A 21,907-nucleotide genomic window follows, 5' to 3' on the forward strand; every position below is an offset into this window, starting at 1 on the left:
ATCAAAATGGCTCGATCCAGGCTGTTGTGTAAAACACAGGTCGCTCATTTACAACCCAGAGAGGAAGCATGCTGTTGTTTGAATGCAGTCCATGAGTGACAGGGGCAGCACAGCCTCTGGGCGTTTACGCGAAACCTGAAGGATCTGCATTCCCCAGTGTTTAGATCAGGACGGAGCTCAGAGATCATGGTCATGGAGGAGGAACGGGGAATGACATGCCGTGGCTGGAACATAATTCCTGGCCCGCAGCCATTCCTGCCAGCTATGAATGCCGCGGCGGCGGCGAGGAGAGCGTTAGTACGGATCAAGCCTCGCAGGGAGACCGACGGCCGCCAGCATCATCATCATGAAGTCCTTGGCCGTCCTGGCGCTGCTCACCTGTGCGGTCCGCGCCGGCCCGCTGGGGCGGAGACGGGGCTGCCCGTCGGCGTGCGACCCCTCACAGTGCCCGGCGCTGCCGCACGCCTGCTTCTACGGGCGGGCGAGGGACGGCTGCGGCTGCTGCGTGGTGTGCGCGGCCGGGGAGGGCGAGGCGTGCAGAGGTGACGGCGGAAGCCCCCCCTGTGGCGACGGGCTGAGGTGTGACTCGGTGCAGGGGCTTCCCAGCGCCTGCGTGTGCGTCACCTCCGGCCCGGTGTGCGGCAGCGACGGCAGGACCTACCCGAGCGTCTGCCGGCTGACGGCGGAGAACCGCAGGGCCGAGGTGGGACAGACCCCGCCCGTCATCCTGATCCAGAGGGGCTGGTGTGACTCAGGTGAGTCTCAGCAAGATGGAGACCTTTAATTTCTCAAACGATGAGCATGATGAGGGCCAGGAAAGTGTCAACCTCTCTGCCAGAGGCAGCAATTACAGGCAGCAATACCTCTGCCCTAATCAATGAGTACAAGTATGAGTGCTAATCTTTAGAGTTGTCGATAAGGAGCACTGATTGACAGAAAAGTAAAATGAACAATATAAGAAAACCTAACATCCAGGTCTGGGTCTGAGTGGATTTTAGATTTTCTCCCCAGTTTCTTTATACTCTTTTTAATTTAGCTTGTGCAAGTCCATCATTGATGTTGAGGTGCAATAAATCGCTGGATTTCACCTTTAAACCTTTAATTCTGCAGGGAAATGATCTGTCCCATAAATTGGGGCCAACTACTCATCTTCCAAACACATAAATGTGGTCTTTTATCATCTCCGGCACTGTTTAATTTCACCTGGAAGGCTAATGTCCCTCTCCTCACACTATGCAAGACTGGAGATGATCTATAACGGAGGAAATGTGTCCTGTTTCAATCTACTGATGTACCTCGTCTCTCGTCTTCTGCATATTCATGCTCAGTGGCACCACGAGACAAAATGCAGTCACAAATTCTCCCCTAATGATGTTTAATTCACTTGAGGGGAAACCCGGCGGCGCGCTGCTGCACAAATATGTCCTCTTCACTCTCCCTCTCCGTCCTGTTGATTTCCATAACGTGCAGCTTTACGTCACAGTCATCCACGGAGGTGCAACCTGCACGCCATGCATCACACCTCCCACACAAACAGGTTCATTCATGCACAGAGTCCTGTCAAATCCTGACGGAGGGATGCGATCGAGAGGAGTAACACTCACCTCTGTTTACTCTGAAGCCATCCGTCTACAATTGGTCATAAAGCTCCAAATTCACTCTCTTTCACAAAGTGAAAATGTCAGTACAGAACATCGAGTCCATAGTTTACTGAATTCACGCATATTTCTCATCTTTAATTATGTTTTCTTTTGCGGTTGTTAGAGCATCTTAAAGGCTGAGCTAAAATCCCTAAATTACTGTCATTAAGTCAAAGCGGCTGTGCGGTTGAAAGACATTGAAAGGCTGCCGGTATGTGAGCTCTTCGCTGGTTCACAGTAACTTTTCAGACTCCGTAGGTTAATGATTCTCCATGTGAGGTTTGAGTGCAGCATGGTGGTGTAGTGTTTTGTAATGTTGGTCTTGATTCCCGGCTCTCTGTGTGCAGTGTCCCTCTGTGTGTGCATGACTTTGTTTGCCTTTGGGTGCTCCAACTTCCTTTCTCTAATCAAAGGAAATCGACACTGTGAAAACACACATGAGGGCCTGAACCCACATTTCTGCAGGAAATAAAGTCCGAATGAGGTCAAGCACATGATCATGTTTACTGAATTAATTCAAAATGGATGTGTGATGGTAGTAGTATGATAATATTCTCTTTTGACAGCACAACAACACCTCCTCGCTTCTGGTTTTCAGGTTTTGAATTACATCTTACACGACAGTTGTATAAAAGCAGTAAAGCAAACAGGATGAATTCCCAATGACTTGAATTAATCCTGTAAAATTACCTTACCTGTGCAGGTCGTGACATGACAGAATTCCTGTGTCAAATTTTGCTTTTGTATGAAATATATAGGAAATACTGTGTAACTCTTGTATGCTGATGATAAACACATTTATCTCTCTGCTTGGTTCAGGTCAAAATTATGATTTTCTAAAACTTTCTGGATCTAAATGAGAAAAAAACAGAAATGTTGGTGGGGGCTGGAGTCTTCCCCAGCTGGATGTAAAATCCACAGAAACGCTCTGAAACTGAATCATGAAATACTCTATGTGAAGGGTAAGGGTCAGGGGCCAAAAGTATAATCTGTTTTTCTGACCAAACCAACAAACGAAAAAGGAAAAAACGGTTCAATTTTCCTTTTTTCGTTTTCAACCAAAAACGAAAAACAGTTTTTTTCTTTCTCAATTCAAAACCAAAAACGAAACCAACACAAGCAAATTACGGCCGAATTTTGTTTTTTGGATTTCATTTTTTCGTTTTTTCGTTTCAGGTCTCAAAACGAAAACAAGGAAGCACGTGACCCCTGACCATCACGGGTCAAATGGACTCCCTACCAAAATAAAAGCCTTACCAATAAATGGGTAATAAAAGATAAATTACATTAAATTATTTTTATTTTTGCACAGCATTTATTGCATACACTACTAGGCTTGTAATAGTGTTAGAAAATAATAATTATTATTATTATTGTTAACAACAATACTACTACAGTTGAAAGATACATCTCACGGATGCGCTGGGACACATCATCAGTGATGTAACCTGGGGTCATTGGGTGTTTCGGGTCTTTCAGCATCAGACACCCTCGCCCAGGCGACCCGACCAGAGGTGATCAGACTCTGGCCTGTGTCCCAGGAGCTCTCGCCCACGGGTCTGCCCTCTTAATCCATAGCCACCTTGTGGCTTTCTCTGCGGCTTCAGTCATGGATCTGATGGCCTTCTGCTTCGCCTCCCCTGTGAGGCCCAGCAGTGTGAGAACTTTGCAGAGGGATTGCCCTGCAAATCCTCAGCAGCCTACCTCCAGAGGTTCACAAGAGGCTTTCCAGCCCTGCCTCCTGCACTCGTCTACCAGTTCCTGGTACTTGGCGCGTTTCCTTTCGTTGGCCTCGTCCATGCGCTCTTCCCAGGGAACTGTGAGTTCTAGCATGACCAATTGCTTGGTGGATTCTGACAGTAAGATCATGTCTGGTCGGAGCTGCATAGACGTTATCCTGGCTGGAAACTTTAGCTGTTTGCCTAGATCTACTTGTAGTTGCCAGTCAGCCGCGGTGGTGAGGAGGCCTGATCTCACCCTCGGTTGTTTTTCTGGCTTCCCTCCAGTTCTGTGGAACTTGATGGTCTGTATCCTGCTGTGGCTCTTAGTGCTGCTGATGGCTGTGGCTCTGCTGTCAGCAACTGCCTGAAGGACCTGGTTGTGGCACCAGCGGTAGCGTCCTTCCCCTAGTGCTTTTGGGCAGCTGCTGAGGAGGTGTTCCAGGACACTGGGGACGCGATGGTGTTTCTGTTTTTCCCCAGACATGGAGGTGACCTGGGCTCAGTAGGACATCATACACAGCCTGGACTAAGAATTGGATGTTATGAACGTCTGCTCTTCAGAGGTTGGACCAGGTGACCTTCCGTTGCAGAACGTTCTCCCACCTAGTCCACGCTCCTTGTTGCCCCATTCCCACCATCCTGCTGGTTCATTCTTCCTCCACGCCTGCCCGCACCTCCTCCTGAATGAGGCGATGTTGCTCTTTCCCCTGGGCCTTATCTGCCCTGGTTGCCAGGAAGTAGCCCACACCTGCGCGGCCTGAGGCTATGGGCCCCACTTTCTGCCTCAGTCGCGACTCCGCCACCTCCAGAGTTTTGTCTGCCCTCCATTTCCTACCCGTTCATACCTGGATACCAGCCAATGCCACTTTCTCATCCCTGGATTCCCTGTACTGCAGGATTTCCCATATTCTGGACACCTTGAACGCTTCAGTGAGTCCTCTAATAATTATAATAATGAGTTTCGACTTCTGGCCGTCAGATGTGTTACAGGTAAGCCTCATGCATATCTGTGAAAAGTCCGAGCTCCCAGAGTTACACTGTCATCTGTCACGCGCTATTTATAATAACAGAATGCGGCTGCGCTCTGCGATTTTTCCAAAATGGTGACATTGCTACAGCAGCGCACGAACAACTAATTCTGCTTATTGCTGTGAAAAACAGCAGCAGAAACACTCACCTTGTTGCAGCAAGTCTACAAGGATGATGCTCTGGGGAAGACTCAGGTCCATGAGTGGTCCGGGCGGTTTAAGAAGGGCCAGATGTCGGCGCGTCAGGTCCGCTCAGCCGTGAAAACAATGCTGAGCTGCTTTTTCGCTATCCAGGGTATCGTCCACAGCGAGTTTGTCCCTCCAGGTCAGACTGTAAATCAGGACTACTACATCGAAGTCCTCAGACGGCTCCGTGAGGATGTGAGGAGGAAGCAGAGCGTAGTGGCGGAGTGGAGCCCGGTTGATCCACCACCACAGAGCGCCAGCGGACACGGCGCTGCGCCTCACGCAGTTTCTGGAGAAGAATGAGATGACTCTCCTCCCCGATCCGCCTTATTCGCCAGATGTAGCCCCGAGTGACTTTTTCTTGTTCCCCAATTTGAAGAAGGAGCTGAAGGGACAGCGGTTTGCAGATGTGGAGGAGGTGACAGACAAATCGCAGCTGGCCCTGAATGGCACAATTACGCACGGGTGTCACGACGCATTCGTCAAGTGGGAGACACGCCTGGAGCGCTGCATTAATGCGGATGGAGATTATTTTGAAGGCAACGGTGGTGTTTTATTTTGAAATGTAACAAATAAAAAGTTATAACCAAATTCCGGTTTCTTTTGGGTACCCCCTCATACTTTTGGCCCCTGACCGTGAAGGCACTGTGTTCTCTAAACATTATTCGGAGGATAAAAACCTGGTTCGCATAACAGTGTCTCAATGAAAATGCACCATTTTTGTATTTTTGTTTCAGAAAGTAAAATAAGTGTGAAAAAAGTGATCGTGATTGGACTGATCATTTTAAAATGACCCTGAACTGAAGTAAGGTTGTCACATCTGGCTCAAACCTTTTTTTTGTTTGCATGGCACTATTTTTCACCATTTTCCTCGAGAATTTATGTTTATTTTGTTCGGTTGGTGGTTAATACAAGTGTCTGTGTTGCAGTTTGTTAGTGACTTTGACTCAGAATTGTGTTTGTGGTAAAAACTCTATTTAGGTAAAAAAAAAAAAAAAACCTTCATATGGTGTTTTTGGGTCATATCAGCCAGCCACATGGTTCACATGTGCAGCAGCAGCGTTTGGAGTCAGAGTGTACAAAAAAATTTGTGCTCACTTGAAAACGTAAATGGGGCCTAAATCTCTTGATGTTTTAGCTTTTAACTTCTCTGTGAGGTTTCTTTTTCCACATATTGGAAATATCCTAGAACCAACTCTCAGCAGTGCTCTGCTGAGAAGACTCACAGTGACAGGGAAGGGTTGGAGACGGACGGACGCCATGGACTTGGTGAGAGTTTGGACGGGAAGGACAACAGAAAGTTGTTGGCGGCAGGTCCTGAAGAGCACGTAGGCAGCTGCAGTGAGTGACAGAGCAAGGTGAACAAGTCATCATGGAGGTGAAGGCAGGGCCCAGAGCGCGGCGAGGCGAGGCAAAGCAGGGCTGGAGGGCGATGATAGCAAACCCGGGAGAACAAAGTTCGCAGCAAAACGCGTGGGCAAAGCACTTTCTGTTGCCAAGAGCAGTGGGAAGCCGGAGTGGCTGCTGCACGGCGGGCCGGAGATAAACTGCGAGCTGACGTCAAGGGTTGATCGGTCCGGGAAGTGGAGGCAGGAAAAAGAAGGAAACACTGATTACGACTGCAGATCTGAGAGTACGAACAGGTGGAGGGACGAATGTTCTGCATGAAAACAGATGAAATGTTAGTCTGTTGTGACCTCCAGTGTCTGTGGTCGTGATTAAATGAAGCTACTTCCAGTTATTCAGTGATCTTTTCTGGATGGAGCTGTGTTGAAAGAATTCGTAACACAGTATTTCTATTCTGTTCTATTGCCATTTTATTGTATTTCTTCTTGTTTTATTGCTTGTACTTTATATTTTTAAGTTTTTATGTATATTTATACTTTGTGGTTGCTTAAAGTTCTGTATGAATGAGGCTAAGTTCCATTCACGGAAAAACCAAAAATGAATACTACGTGTTTCTTCTGTTCTTCTGTGGACTAACAGCTTTTTTCAAAATGTTGCCATATAAATGTGAAACTTTTTTGAAACCATAACGTGAAAAATGATGGTGAAGGAGTGCTGCTATACTGTGTTCATTTTAATTATCAAAGTATTACGTAAAGATTTATGTTACTTTTTCAGTTATTTCTGTGATATATTATCTGTAGCATTGCAGCTGCATGTGCAGAAAACAAATACTGCCCATGGGAATAATATATCTCATCAAACAAACACAATTGTGCGACAGAGAATGCGTCAAAGTGACGTGTTTATTTTTCAGTGAATGGAAATCATTAAATTCTCTGGAGGTCTGAGAAAAACGTACATGTACTTAATCTACATATGTTCAATACATCAAATACATGTGGACATAATTTACTTCGTCATGTCAATTTCTGCATCTGCTCTGTCTTGTAAACGAAATTATTCTCAACGCATTTTGATGTAAATCAATGCAAAACACCGGTGAAACGTTATTAGCAGTGATGATGTTCCACAAACCTCCTGACTTATTAACCAGCAGCTGCCACTGCGACGCCGGCTTGTAACTGTGCGGTAATAAGCTGACTGTGTGAGATTGTTCGCCGTGCGAAGCTGTAGGTAGATGTAGATGGGCGTGGCCTTTAGCTCCTCGTAGTCTGAAGTGTAAATGTCATTGTGTGAAAAGGGCCTTGTCTGGCTCCAGCCAGCATGAAGAGTGACCACAGCAGGACTGGTGCAGCTGTGGCAGTCAGGAAATCCAATGAAACAAAAGCTGTGAGACGCATTTGAGTGAAACAAGCCTTTAAAGGCAGCACTGCAGCCCGTGCAGGGGAGGTAAAGCCAGGACTTTGCAGCGTGTGTCGGGGAGGCCTATCGGTGTGTTTCATCACTCTCCCACCGCCGCTCGGCCGCCACGGTGATCAAGAAACAAACAAGCCGGAAATCTGGCGTATCGACAGCGACTCGATTGGAGACGTGTGGCCGCGCCGTGTACGAGCACCGGTACCACTTAGCAGCACGTTTGGGCACCCAACTGGCTGTTCTGGGTATTCCAAGTCAGAGGGAAGCATTCACTACAGAAAAAAAAAGTCAGATTTTTGCAGTTGGTTCATTTTTAAAATATGTAGAGAAACAATATCCACACTTTAATTCAGTGTGTTTGTCCTTGTCCTTATTCAAACCTTTCATCAAAGCGCCGGTCAAAGTCCGCTCCATTCACTCATTTCACGGGAGAAAAGTTACTCTCCTCACAGAGATGCCATTCAAAAAGGAAACTGCACATGAAAGCACCCTAACTTTGAAAGGTAAGTAAGTGAAAGAAGGTGAAAATATGAAAACAAGGTCAATGCTGCTCCGTCGTGTACAAGGAGATGTCGCCTGACGATTGTTTGTATTTCTATTCCATCCTAAACTTACTCATTCACGATTGCTCCAGGCTGGTAAAAGCAGTGAGAATACACAAATGAAAAGTGAACTTTCAATCAGACTTTTCTAGATATGAAATTAAATCTCCTTCTTTATGGCAAAGAAAAAAAAAAAAAAAAGTGTAGTAACGTCCACCTCTGCTGACACCTGGTGAAGATTTGCAATGATTCGTTGAGACAGAAAGTTTTACATTTTCAGCCCAAAATCTCTTAGTAACATTGTCACTTTCAGGCCCCGATTTACACAAAGTTTGCAAAGTTTCGTGTTCAGACGGCAACATTTTGAAAACTGTCCATTTAGATGGAAACGGCAGAAACACTGAAATTTGCAAGTTAGAGTTTCACTGATTAATCTGTGCTTCCGGTGACAATATGCGTTTCTGAGCAGCACATAATCTCTCAGTTGCTTCAGTAAAATCAGTTGAATCAGTCCTTGTGCTTTCACCAGTCTGTATTTAAAGGTGTGTGTACATCTGCTGATGAATGCCAGCGCTTGCCACACACACAGGGGATGCAATTAGTTGATGTTGAGAGGTTGAAAGCCGATGTTTTTGGCAAAATGTCACTTGGTCTGTGACGGGAATGTAAAATTGAATGTGTGATCCGCGCGGCGCCCCGTGAGCAGATTAGCACTTGTTTTGTAATTTGGAGCCTCGATGGTAGATTAGATGACACGTTGAATGTGAGCTGTGTTCATCTGACGGATGATTCGCAGCCCAGCAAACTGGCATGGTGGCACGGTGTAATTGAGAGGATAGTGAAAGCTGCAGTTTATCCTGCCAGCGTGCGGCATACTGTTGATTTGTCAGCGGAGCGCTCTCTGACGGGCGGGAAAACAACAACGGGGGGAAAAAAGGTTGACGTTCTGCCAAAGTAGCTCTTGGCAAAAGACACAGCCTCATTTGCATTTAAGGATGCTTCTGCAGGGACAAGTTTGTTTTTTTTTTTTTTTAACTTTGTAAACAGCAGTGGGAGCGAGTTGTGGCTCCGGGACGTTTGTACGGACAGCAGAGGGGAAACTGCTCTGGACGGTTTATCGAGCGGGGGGTCGCCACAGACGCGGCCTCGGGTGACCGGCGCCGCCATCCGCTGCCGGCTGGATTTTAAATGAGCTTTCATGTCCTCTCGAAGTTACTCTGAGCTTCACTTTGGTTTGACAGCAGATCTAGAGACAGGTTTAACAGTACTGGATGGGAGTGTTTAAATGAAGGTTGTGTGTCTGGGATAATAATATGTTCAGCTGCACGAGCTCAAAGTGAAACAGGCAGCACCAGCAAAGTACACATCCTGGAGATATGGATTCAGGATAAGGATCAGTTGTGAACCAGTCCACTCATTCATATTCTATTTATTTCCAAAAATGGACCTATGGGATCTGAATCGGTCAAAAGGCACGTTTTAATGAAGCATTTTGGTTCAAGGTCACATGGCTCCTGAGGAAATAACTGCAGCATCAGCATAAGATGCCAGTGAGGCCGCTTTCCTCCTGGCAGTGTTTGAACTCCTCGTGAACTTCGACTTTAACGTCAAACAGAATGTCATCATCAGGCTGAAGCTTCGTCAACGCTGGATGTTTCGGCAGGTGAAATCACAAGAGTCAGGCATGGATCACTAGATAAAACACGAGTAACCACACGGTTAATGGATAAATCAACTGGATTTAGGCAGGAATTTGGAATCTGGGCATCAAGAATGGCAAAGTAAATTCAGATCAAATCTTACAGTGATACCGTTGTCAAGTTTCTTGTTGGAATCAGGTGTATTGCCACTGGAGGAGACCTAAAAGCAGGACTGGACCCTCCTGTCATGTCAGGGCACACTGACTCACACCGGCTGTCTGAGACGACACGTGCAACACCGTCAAAGGAATTTCAGTTTGTCTTCTGCTTCTGTAACCTCTTCACTAATTTTAATTCTTGTCCCGTCAACGGTGCCAGCTCAGAAGTGGAACTTTCCAAACTGGTAGTTTTTTTTTTTTTTTTTGAGATTTCGGCTGCATGAACGCTCCATAATCTGCCTGTAGAGACGAAGCTGCTCTGCCTCCTGCTGCTGCTGCTCTCGTCAACTTTCCAGGCACGGCGCTCTTCATCTCAAACGAGCCTGATATCTGCGGTTCTGCTGCATCGCTTCCATTACTTCTTGTGTTGCTCTCTTCTGAGAGACACACTGTTAGAGGAGTGCAATGCTTAATCAGTGGAGTGCTTGTTTAACATTGCTTGTCTATTTTTCTCCCCTCCTGTCAGTCCCCCTGTCATGTCACAGCCGGCTGACGACCTTTTTTTCTTTTTTCTTTTTTTTCCATCATGACAAACATTTTGAGGAGAAGCCGATGCCGTTAATGGTGGTTCGGTTCAATCAAGTAACAAACAGAAAGCCAGTTGCACGGTGACAACAGGCACAATGGAAGGATGCGCAGACTGCCCGACCTGCCTGGAATTCAGGCATTCTGGTTTTTTTCAGTTGCACGTGTTGCTTTTCTTGTTCTGACAGGCTGCTGAGAGAAAGGTGTGTCCTTTCCTGCCCTGCTGTTGTCCTGTTTGGAACAATCCTTCGCCCACCTGAACATCTGTTGGCCATCCGCTCATCAGATACATGGTTTTCATACCAGACGGTGACAGTGAAGATTCATGTTTTCATCTGCATGTTCACAAATACAAACACGAATAATATTTAGAGTCTGAACTGAATCTGTTCATACAGGGACTTACAAATATATTGACACTCCTTCAACTTCCCTACACTTTGTCACATTACAGCCACAAGGGTAAATGTATTTGAACGGAATCATCAACACGATGCACATTCATCCATTAACACACACCTTCACACACCAACAGACGCAGCTGCCTGGCAAGGTGCTCAGTCCATCCATGAGGAGAAGTTTAGGCTTCAGTATCTTCCTCAAGGAAATCAAAAAAATAAATAAATAAATAAATTTAAAAAAAATCAGAATGCTCAATACATATTGAACTTTCTGGGTCTTTCTGAACGTTTCCTTTCCCTGCAGGGACGCAGCATCCAGGAAGCATGCGCTACAAGTTCAACTTCATCGCAGATGTGGTGGATAAAATTGTGCCAGCTGTGGTGCATCTGGAGCTTTTCCAAAGGTAAAACTAATTTATCCTTTCACCCATCCATCCATCCATCCATCCACCCATCTATCCATCCATTCATATTCTATACTCATTTAATCTAAATTTGGGCACAAAGAGCTGATTGCATTTGATTTTTCACAACTGTGATCAAACTTTAATTGATTTTTCTGACTGTGAGCATACAGAGAGCTGTGTTTTAAAGGTAGAGGCTTATAAATTGATTGAAATAATGAAGGCTTTGTTTCTGCAAGAACGAATGCATTGAGGCCTCACTTACGGCGTTTGGTTTTCAAGAGAAAACCCACAACTTTTGTTAGGTTTTGGGGTCCGTTTACATGACAATGATGTTCACAGTCACTGAAAATGCAACTTTTTCAAAACGTGTAGACAGAGGAAGACACAACTTTTCCAGGAAATTGGAATGTTGTAACTGTATACACTCATCTCGGCTTTAAAAAACACTTTTTGGCTCCTGCTCAGTAGATGACTATAACAACAATGTTTCCCTGTGTCATGATTCCCAGTCCAGACTGTCCTGGTCCTGGTCCCGTTCAGATTCTCCTGGATGGAGAGTTGATAGTCACCGTAACAACAATCCATCCTGGTGGTCTCCATCGTTAATGTTTATAGCGCACTGTTCTCCGTGAGCATATGTTTGAGGTTTTATTACAAAAACAACCAACAGCACCCAATTTATGCCATGTTCAAAACGCTGTCATGTAAACGCTAAACTTTTTTGAAATAAAAACATAAAAATTATGCATTTCACTCGAAAATTTGTCACATAAACGGGGCCTGAGTGTTTCCTTTAGAGTGTAGACCTTTAGAGTCACTTATTAACCCGAAGGGCGATCAGTTAGCATCAAGCAGGCTTCATTACAGTAAAGAAAGGAAAAAGTGCCCGTTATGCCTGCTGGAGTTTTTACTGTCAACAGGATGCCGTGGACTGGGAGGGTCATTGTTCTGTGAATTCAAATGTAGCGTGCGGCACGACATATCGGCACCACTCCCCGCTCCACATGCTGGTCGAGGCCGCAAAGGAAGCCAGGACCGGTCCTGACTGTTATATAAGAGTTAGGAGACAGGAAACAACACCAAGATCCAGAACTGGGCATCCATATTTCCATGTGCAAGGCCATCAGTCAGTCAGTCAGTCAGTCAGCAGTGAATCATACATGCTGGTGAAATCGCATTAGCACCAGAGCCGTACTGGGAGCTTGCGAGAACCTGCTGGAGCCTGCAGCAATCCTGTTGTAAGAAGCAATTAACTTTGACCCACATGAGTCTGAAGGGAAACAACATCTGCAGGACTTCAAGTTTTCTAGAAACACTTCTACACTGGAGATCAAACTGGGTAGTAAGTGACTCCTGACCTGAAATGACTTTGCTCGCCATCGTTTGTCTTACCAGCGATGAACGAGCTCTTCTCCGTGCCTGGTTTCTGTCCTCAGGGTGCCGTTTTCCGGAGAGGAGGTCTCGGTGTCGAGCGGCTCGGGGTTTGTGGTGTCGGAGGACGGCTGGATCGTCACCAACGCTCACGTACTCGCCAACAAGCAGCGGATAAAAGTGGAGCTGAAGAGCGGCGTGCACTACGACGCCAGCGTCAAGGACGTGGATCAAAAGACGGACATCGCCCTCATCAAAATCGAGCCCGATGTGAGTGCCCTGCTGTTTCGCCTCTCAGCCCCCTGCAGAGTTTCGGGCTAAATCCGGCCCGGTGCTTCTCCTCTGGCCTGGCAGCTTGTCATCTGAGGCCAACATCAAAGTGTGATAATCCTGCACACAAAGCGGGAGAATAATATTCCAGGGAGAAAGTCATCAGGGGCTCGTGCCCACAAAAATTAGACTCTGTTCCTTAACACGATCAATTTGTCCTCTGAATTCCTCGGGTAATTTGCTCATGTCTCGTAAATTCAAAGTCCCAGGTACTTCTGTTTTTTTTTTTTTTTTTTTAGAGCGGTAACTTTTTTTGTGAGCGCTCCTCTGAATAAAACATGTCACAGCTCCGACATGCTCGTACACAACCGGCTGCTCTGTATGGCTGACGGGGTTTTGCTCCCGACCACTTCAGTCAGACTCGACTCAGCATGAAGAGCATGATTAACATTTTTAGCGCTGATCTGAATACAAGAACACGTCGAGATCACAAGGAGTAAACCAGAGGCGTCGCGGTCTGGCTGCTCCGAAAGTCAGCAGATTTGTCTTCTAACAATCGGGAAGCGGTGACAGATGTGCGTTGCTGTATTTCTCTGTGATTTGTTTCTGAGGCGGGGTTCAAAAGCCTGCCTAAAAGGCACATTTGTCGTGACATAACACTCCGCGCCGTCGGAGACGGGGCTGTAAATTCAGGTTGAGTATTACAATCCAGCCCAGAGATAAACGGTCTGAGCCTGGAATGAGAGGAGACAGGCGGAGACGGGCCGGAGCGCCGCTCAACACGACCGCGGCTGAACTCATCTGCATTCGTGCTTTTAAAAAGGAGCGAATTCCCAGAGTGGCACTGCGAGAAACTTTAACCACCAGTGGCAAGATTCAGTCTGACTCATTGTGCAACAAAAATCAAAACCCAACTGTTGTGAATTTAATTATTTTGAGAACCGAGCCAGCATGTCAGTTTCAGTAAACAGAAAAAACAAAAATATCACAGATGAAATTTTAAACTTTCCAGCAGAGTTTCTGGATTTATCAATGCAGCAAAGTTAGAAGTTCAAGATACGAAAACTTTCCAATAATGCATTTCAGCGTCCTTTTAGTATCCTAACCAAAAAACAAGGCCATTTCAGGCCCCGTTTACACCACAATGTTCTGAGTGAAATCGGACTGTTTTTCAGAAACGTTTCAGTTTTCCACTGCAAGGCTTTGAAAATGATGTCTTGTCTATGTGCAAGGAAATGCAGAAAACAACGTAGATATCATGTAGTGCCACAAGTTGGCGCCTTGTTCGTTTTGTTTGCATTCCCCCTGGAGCTGCACAGAGCTCATTTACATCACATGGAATTCATCCAACTTTATGCAAATGCTGTCACTCATAAGTCAAAAGAATCAAAAATGCAAAGTGGAATTACAGTATTTCTCAACATCATAGCTTTTTCTTCTGCTTTTTTAGACTTGCACATGCCTAAACGTTCTTGCAATCTGGACTCAGTGTGCAAATCTGTCTGCCCCAACATCCTCCCTGAAGATGCTCTAACAACATCTCATTACCTCAGTGCGTCTTCCTCCAGCAGACGTTTTTCATACGACCACGAGAGTTTGCTTGTCAAAAAAATCCCAGCGCAGCTCGTTAGAAGCGCTTCAATTATCAACAACAATAATTTTCTCAGTGGGGAAGAATGTGGAGTTACATCAGTGTATTTCTGAACAGGCCTTTCTGCTGCAGACTCTTTGACTTTGTCCCTGAAACAGAAGCACTTCCCCCAATCCAGACGCCCCAGTGAGTCACCACGGTGGGAGTAACACACCGGCATGTAGATCCATTTGAAACTTTAGACATGTTTTTTTGTCTCTTTTCATGCAAACACTGGGCTGAAAGCATTGAAATTTCAGCTTCAAGAAAATATTTCCTGCAGTCACATTGCTACACTATTATTGTCATGTTGTAAAAGTTTAATACAAGAAAATACATAGGTGGATCAACTGATCAAAAGTCTCTTTACCAATCATCAAAGAACTATTTCGAAAGGTGCAGCAGTGGTTAGCAATGTTGCAGCGCCGCTCAGATGTTCCTGGATGTTCCTGGTTTGACCCCGCTCACCAGGAGGCCCATTCCGCTCCCTGTGTGTGAAGCTAGCAGCACTAACCTGCCACTGTTGTTGTTCTACTCACACTTAGACATTTGGAGCAGCAGAGTTAGAACGACGGCGCTCATAATTTTAACCACTCAGTGGATGAAGTTGCAAGCTATGCTACATGCTAAAGAGTTTCGGAGGTCACACATGCTGAACATGACAAAAGTATAAATGACACACTCATCTCGGTGAAAGCGCGTTCTGCCACTGACTTCCTGTCTGGTGGCCCCTGCAGGGCCCCCTGCCCGTCCTGCGGCTCGGTCAGTCCTCCGACCTGCGACCGGGCGAGTTCGTGGTGGCGGTGGGAAGCCCCTTCTCCCTGCAGAACACCGTCACCACCGGGATCGTCAGCACCGCCCATCGCAACGGGATGGAGCTGGGCTTCACCGACTCCGACATGGACTACATCCAAACCGACGCCATCATAAACGTGAGCTCGACTCAGACCCAGAGTTCACCTTACATTTGCTCCAGCATGGCGTTCATCCTGATGTTTTGTTGCTCTTTTGATTCGCAGTTCGGCAACTCTGGAGGACCTCTTGTCAACTTGGTAAGAGGATTTACAGTGCTCTCACGTTTCAAGGATAACACCACCCGTTTGCATATTTATTCTGCTTTTTTTCTATGCATTTTTCTTGTTTCATTCATAGCTCACGATTTTGCTTCCTTGAACAGAAATGTTCTCTGGTTCAAGACTAAATCCTCCCTTGAAATACTGCAGGAACAAGATCCCGATTTTGTCGGCCGCTGTATTGTTAACGTGGAATAAACTCATACGGATGATACATTAATCAAGGTTGCTGCCTCTGGCTTATTTTCCCTAAAAATGCATTTCTTTTTAAAAAGGAGAATGGTTGCCATACCAATGCTGCCTCCTATAAATCGTCCTTCACTGTGAAAACACACAGATAAGTAACTGCAGTAACCAAGACCGATGGTGTGTGTTGTTGGTAGAAAGAACACTTAATAGACTGTGAGCTATTATTGCTGCAGTGGAAGAAAAAGGAACAATGCTCCCTCGGCTACTTTGTTTCTCTTTACGTGGCAAAACTGCGAGATCAATAAATCCGACCACTTCTACCTGCGTGTGATCCTCAGGATGGAGACGTAATCGGTATCAATACTCTGAAAGTGACTGCAGGAATATCTTTTGCCATCCCTGTGGACAGAATACGCCGCTTTCTTGCTGAATCCTACAACAGACAAGTCAGTGGTGAGTGAGCAGCTGATGATGGCTGCTGTATTCAACAATTAATCTTTCAATCAATAAATACATGTATTTCTTTTCTTCTAGGGAAATCGACGACCAAGAAGAAAATGATCGGCGTCCGGATGATGCCGCTCACTCCGTCGTAAGTGAACTTCACATAAACTCACTTCCTGTGTTCACAGCCTCAGCTGACTGGTCATTTATTCAGATTCTTATTGATTTATTTTCATTTTCAGCCTGATCAAGGATTTCAAGACACGTGAGCCTGAATTTCCAGACGTGAGCTCAGGAGTTTACATCTATGAGGTGCTTCCTGGAACAGCCGCCTCCAGGTAGCAAAGCTTCCTATCACAGGGTTCAAATGTACAATCCAGATTGATAATAACGAGACGCGCTTGTTCTTAGCTGCTCCTCAGATGTTTTAAAACTGCACTGATCTGTAGTTTTTAAGTATTTTTACATCTTCGGCCTTCATGTTTTGGTTCATAATCAACCACTTAACTTTGGATTAATTAAGCCACAACGGGCAGCTCTTACCAAGAGTCTGGCTGTATTGAGCATAAAGGGGCTTTTTTCCTTGCGTGGACAGATGAGGTGATGAGAGGTTAACACAGAAAAAAAAATGTGTTAAGAGAAATAAAGATATTGTATAAATTGGAGATTAAGTGCACTCTTGGGTGATACGTCACAGTAAGTTTATACAGTCTTAGTTTGTTGCCAGAAACTCATTGTTTTAGTCTTATATGCAGCACAAACACGACCTGCGTCTGTTTTTTAAGTGAGAGGTGCCATCGAGTTATTTTTATATCTGAAAGCTTCACCTGGAGCTGATCGGTATGATGCACAATCAGAGCTCTGGGTTTTGCAGAATGCAGCAGCAGTGCGGCGAGCTGGTGTCGGAAAGCCTCTGGATATTTCCCAGGACTGGAAAAAGAATATCCCCGCAGTTCTCAAGGCTGCAGATTGAACTGTGGTCCAGTTGCTCATTATACTTGTGCTTCCCAAAGGCGAAGCTCTGACATCTCTTTCTTGGTAAAGGCAGGATCTCTCTCTCTCTCTCTTTCTTTAGACTTGCTATAGTCTTAATAGCCCGATGCCGACCCCCCCTGCCCCACCTTGACATTGAAGCCTGAAGCTTTTGACAGCACACAGCAGCACTCTAACATACAAGCAGCACAGCAGAGCTCGTCAACTTGCGATGACAATGCTGCTTTGTCTGCAGCCGTGCTGTCTGCTGGAGGAGGCTGCACGTGTTCCCGTCAGTCAGCCGACGACAGACACGCGGGAAAATCGTGGAAATATCAGCCAGGACAGAGACTCCTGAAGTCGAGAGGAAAGCTGATAGGTTGACTTTGTTTTTTAACGATGGGGTTTCCAATCAATCGAGGCAGACAAGTGGTGAAAACTGACGTCTGTTATATTCGTCACATTTGGAGTTTGTTCTCGTTAAACCGTCAGTACAGATGTCGGGCAAGCGATAAATTAACAGTTGAAAAACAGCGAGTCAGATGGAAATCTCTGCACCAAACAGCAGAAATAATTCCCTCAAGAAAGTGAAACCATACTGATGTTACTCTAAACTCAACTCCAACAACGATTAGATGAATTGCCCAGCTCCAAAGTCTGTTCGGAACTCTCAATAAAGCTGTCACACCGGTCCATGAAGGCACCGGCCAGCGGTGCCATGACGCCCAATCACAATCCTGGAAAAAACAAATGCAACGGATGGCACGAATTACTTCCGGTCCCTTCAGCGATGACGGGGCGAGTTTCTTCTAAATGTAGCGTCAGATGACAAAACAACTAGAATACGAAAGCATTTGAAGAAATGTGAAATCAGACACAGCTTTAACATCATGTATTGTCTTCACAGTAGCTGAACTGTCAACCCAGGTCGCCACTGGCACAAACTGTGACCTTAAACTCCGCCTCCCCCGGCGACATGTAAAGTTTTCAGACATAATCATTTTCAGTGACTTGTAGATTCGTTGACCCTGAACTTCTCTGCTCAGTCCCAGTCCGTCATGTGTGATTTTGTGGTCTTGTTGTTTCTGTTCCCTCAGCGCCGGCATGATGAATCATGACGTGATTGTCAGCATCAACAAACGGGCCGTGCACACCACGCAGGACGTGACGGACGCCGTCCAGAGCGGCACGGCGCTCTCCGTGCTGGTGAGACGAAAGGACGGAGACGTTACCCTAACTATCGTTCCTGAGGAGTTGGACTGATCCCGCCCACGGCCAGAGGTTGAGCCAGATGTGGCTCAAAACCTTCACCAGACTTTACCGATGTCAGGGACACCGTGTGAGATGAGACTGATCCGATTCTCCTGTTTGGTGCCTGAAAGGGCTGCAGAAAAACTGAAATGCAGCAGGACTGTGACTCACATATCTCATTATTAGCTTATTAATAATAAAAAAAAATGGATTCAATATCATCCACTTCCTTTCAGCTGAGCCATGGGCAAGTCTGAGAACCCAAACAATCAAGAAATCTGTCACTGTAGTTGGGGTGTGACATCTGGTGGATGATATTTACTGCTGAGTGAATTCATCTTTCATCATTAGGAAGCATTCATCCTTCACTTTCCCATCTCTGCCCAGCATGAAAGCCTTATTTGACCCCCAGTTCCAATCATTTCACGCACAAACCAACAACCTGTTTCAAAGAGACGCTGGTTTCTTTGCATTTTATGCAACTGGTCAAAATTCAAAGCGAAGAAGAGTCAGACCAACGCGCAGCATGGTAATGTACTCTTATGAAGGAAGTGATTGAAATACCATTCAATCCAAATAAACCACGACAACCACATTCCTCCAGGGACATATTGAACAGCGCTGGTTAAAGAGTTGCAGTTTTTCAATCTGTTCCCACCATTCTACGGCAACTACTGTTCTGCAGCAGCATATGGTTCCAGAATCATCTGCAGGCACCACCATGAAGTATTTTCTAAGATGTCGACGGCGTTTTCCAGTGATTCAAGTCAAGCGGACACACTGACTGCTTCTTTCAGCCTCACCGACAGCCTGAGCTCAGCTCCGACTTCAGGAACCACAAACATTTTTTTGTATGATCAAGTATTTTACAGTAAATCAGAAACTGGACATGAATGTCTGAGCTAACTTCCACGACCATCCATTGAATATTTTGTGTGAAAGATGAGGAAGGAGTCAACAGTTCATCATGATCATTAGAATTCCTGCTTTTCATTCATTTCCCTGTAGTCGCCGTCTTTCTTTTATCAGAGGGCTTTAAGTCCGAAAGGTCTACCGCAGACTCTTCTTTCAGCCTCATGAATGAATGAGCCTCACCAAACTTGACCTCAGGTTGGGCTTCACATCGACATTTATGGATCAACTCAGTATTCTGCAGTTTATCTAGAAGGAAACATGAATGTCTGAGCTAAACGTTTCAGTCATTCATTGAATATTTCTTAAGAAAGATGAGAAAAAGTCAGCAGTTCATCGAAGCCATTAGAATTTCCCCCATTCTGTTTTTATCCTGTTTGTTTGATCGACACTATCCTGGCCACACGTTTATGAAATGCTCCCTTATGAATGGATCAGCTCTCCCAAAAAGCGTTCATCTGCCATAGAACTGTCTGAATGTCAAAGGTTTTGGAAAACTACCACAGAAGAAATGGTACCAGTATTTTCTAAAAGGAAAAGACTCATTTCTGATCCTCTGTTTGGTATTATAAAGTTCACATGTGACAGCTGGGTCACCTCAAATGTATGTGGATGGCTGAATAGTTTGCATGTTCTGGCATCAGTGATAAGAGTCTTAGGAACGTTTCAAGTGAAAACGTATGGTGTTTACCCAAAAACGTTTTGAAAATGAAGCTCATTTACAAAGAAACAGCAGAAACACTGAAAAACGATGTAGTTCACATATAGAGCCATGAGTGGGTGCAGTAATGTGACCCAGTTCTGATCTGCTTTTCAATCATTTAAGCAGGAAAAAGATTCATGCATTCAGATATTTAAAGATTGGATACAGGCCTCATTCATATGTAGAAAAAAAATGTGATATGTGATGGATATCTGCCAATGTGACCGCCGAGTAACCAGGCTGATCAGACGTTAACATTGTGTCTCTAACATCAGACCTGCCACCATCTAGTTTATTTTGTTGCATCGTGAACATGTGGTGAAGTATGGAGGCTGTTGGACAGGAGGAAAATCCAGTACAGTGGTCAGCTGAAGAGGTCACATGACTTCTAGGTCTTCGGGAAAAGCAGGAAACAGCTGCAGCGTATCTATAAGACACAGCTCAGGCCCTTTTTCTCCCTTACTGCCTAAAAATCCAGAGAACGTTTGGCAAACATCTCATGCTCTGAAACATTTACATCAAACATTTTTCATTCGTTTTTACATTTTGTCTTCTCAGAATCGTACACTGGTCACTTGATAAAACATGCATATGTGCACAGCTACTTTTTCTTCGGATTTAGGCAGGAAATGGAGCCTTCGTTCACGTGCTGATTGTTCCAATTCACACTGTCCATTTGAACTTGTTTTCCATTGATCTGTTTCCTCTTCTGAGTGGAACGTCTGAGCCAACTTCCAGATGTTTCCAGCATGCACACTTCTTCTCCTGCAGAGAGTCTGGACCTGCTGAACCAGAACTCAGAGGCTGGTGGTCTTCTCTCAGTGAGGAGGTCTGGTGCTGCGTGCCTTCGCCTGCAGCCTGACCTCGATACAAACAGTATTAAAGGTGGAAGGACGGACAAACAGCCAAGGGAAGAACCTCCCAGTAACCGACAGACAGAGTGATACTTACCTTCTGGATGTGAGTTTATTTTCTGCTCAGACCGCTTCACCTCAGTGCCACACACTTCATAGATACACTGAAGTTCAGACGAAGTAAAATCAGGTTGTACAACTTTGTATATAGACTATATTCTTCAAAAACACTGCTTGTCACTGGGCCAGTGGAAACACGTTGATCCTCAGTGTTTGTGGGAGTATATGTTGTGTATTTTGTGGTTGTTCCTGCACGTGTGTCTCTCATACTGCTGATGTTTCATGTACATAGCCGTAATAAAACCTTGAGACGAACGCGGACGGTGGAATCTGAAGAATAATTGCAGCTGTCATTACTATCAACTAATGCTTTCGGTAGTTTTCACACTTTCTTGACAATTTGTCTTTGCGGTTGACGTTGTAATTACAGCAGCATTCACAGCGAGCAGACAGATCGTGTGTCATCGACATGCTCCTGATGACTGCAGCCCGTCTGCACAATTACCTACAAATGATACTCGCATTGTCGTCTGGCGAGACTGACAGCGCCGCTCATGAGACAATCTGCTCTTCGGCGTCTGTTGAATTGATCCGCCCGACATCACTTGTATCTCTGACGTGACTTCTCTGCATCTTTCCACAACAAAGTGCAAGACATGTTGACTCTGCACGTGACGGATGACGGCGATAGATTTACGATCCAGTTCAAGTGCTGGGGTTGTGTGTGTGGTCCTCCAGACTGCGCTGTCATTCAAACCCGGAGAGCTCACGTCTTTCAGGAAACGTCTCTGAAAGTTTCTCACTGCGGAGTCCAGGAGTGAGGACGCCGCCAAGTGCAGACGCACAAATAAACAACACAAAACAGAACAAGCAATCATTCCTGAAGCTGTGACTTCAATAAAGACAAAACCAAAGTACAAATTAATAAAAAGGGCAAACAAATACAGACGAGAGCCAAGAGATGAGCTCAAACAGATCATCAAATTGAGGAATGGTCAGCGCGCGCACACACGCACACACACACACACACACACAGCCAGTGTAAAGGTATATACTGTAATGTTAAAGGAAAAATATTCCCATAACAGACTTGTTCTGCTTCAG

General features: G+C 45.4%; 1 protein-coding gene across 1 annotated transcript; it reads left to right on the forward strand.

The window, feature by feature from the left end:
* Positions 1-316: 316 nt before the first annotated feature.
* Positions 317-20,926, forward strand: htra4 (HtrA serine peptidase 4). Its single transcript, XM_030104783.1, has 9 exons — positions 317-755; positions 10,972-11,071; positions 12,511-12,715; positions 15,083-15,277; positions 15,365-15,397; positions 15,946-16,060; positions 16,142-16,199; positions 16,294-16,389; positions 18,121-20,926. Exons 1-9 carry the CDS (start codon positions 347-349, stop codon positions 18,284-18,286), a joined length of 1,377 nt encoding a protein of 458 aa, XP_029960643.1. The 5' UTR covers positions 317-346; the 3' UTR covers positions 18,287-20,926.
* The last annotated feature ends 981 nt before the right edge of the window (positions 20,927-21,907 follow it).

This window comes from Salarias fasciatus, chromosome 12 (assembly GCF_902148845.1).
Source record: "Salarias fasciatus chromosome 12, fSalaFa1.1, whole genome shotgun sequence".
Taxonomy (NCBI): Eukaryota; Metazoa; Chordata; class Actinopteri; order Blenniiformes; family Blenniidae; genus Salarias; species Salarias fasciatus.

Coding starts and splice junctions, on each gene's coding strand:
- htra4 (XM_030104783.1), top strand. CDS start 347: ATGAAGTCCTTGGCCGTCCTGGCGCTGCTCACCTGTGCGGTCCGCGCC. Junction 12,716..15,082: donor TCATCAAAATCGAGCCCGAT/GTGAGTGCCCTG, acceptor TGGCCCCTGCAG/GGCCCCCTGCCCGTCCTGCG. Junction 15,398..15,945: donor GAGGACCTCTTGTCAACTTG/GTAAGAGGATTT, acceptor TGTGATCCTCAG/GATGGAGACGTAATCGGTAT.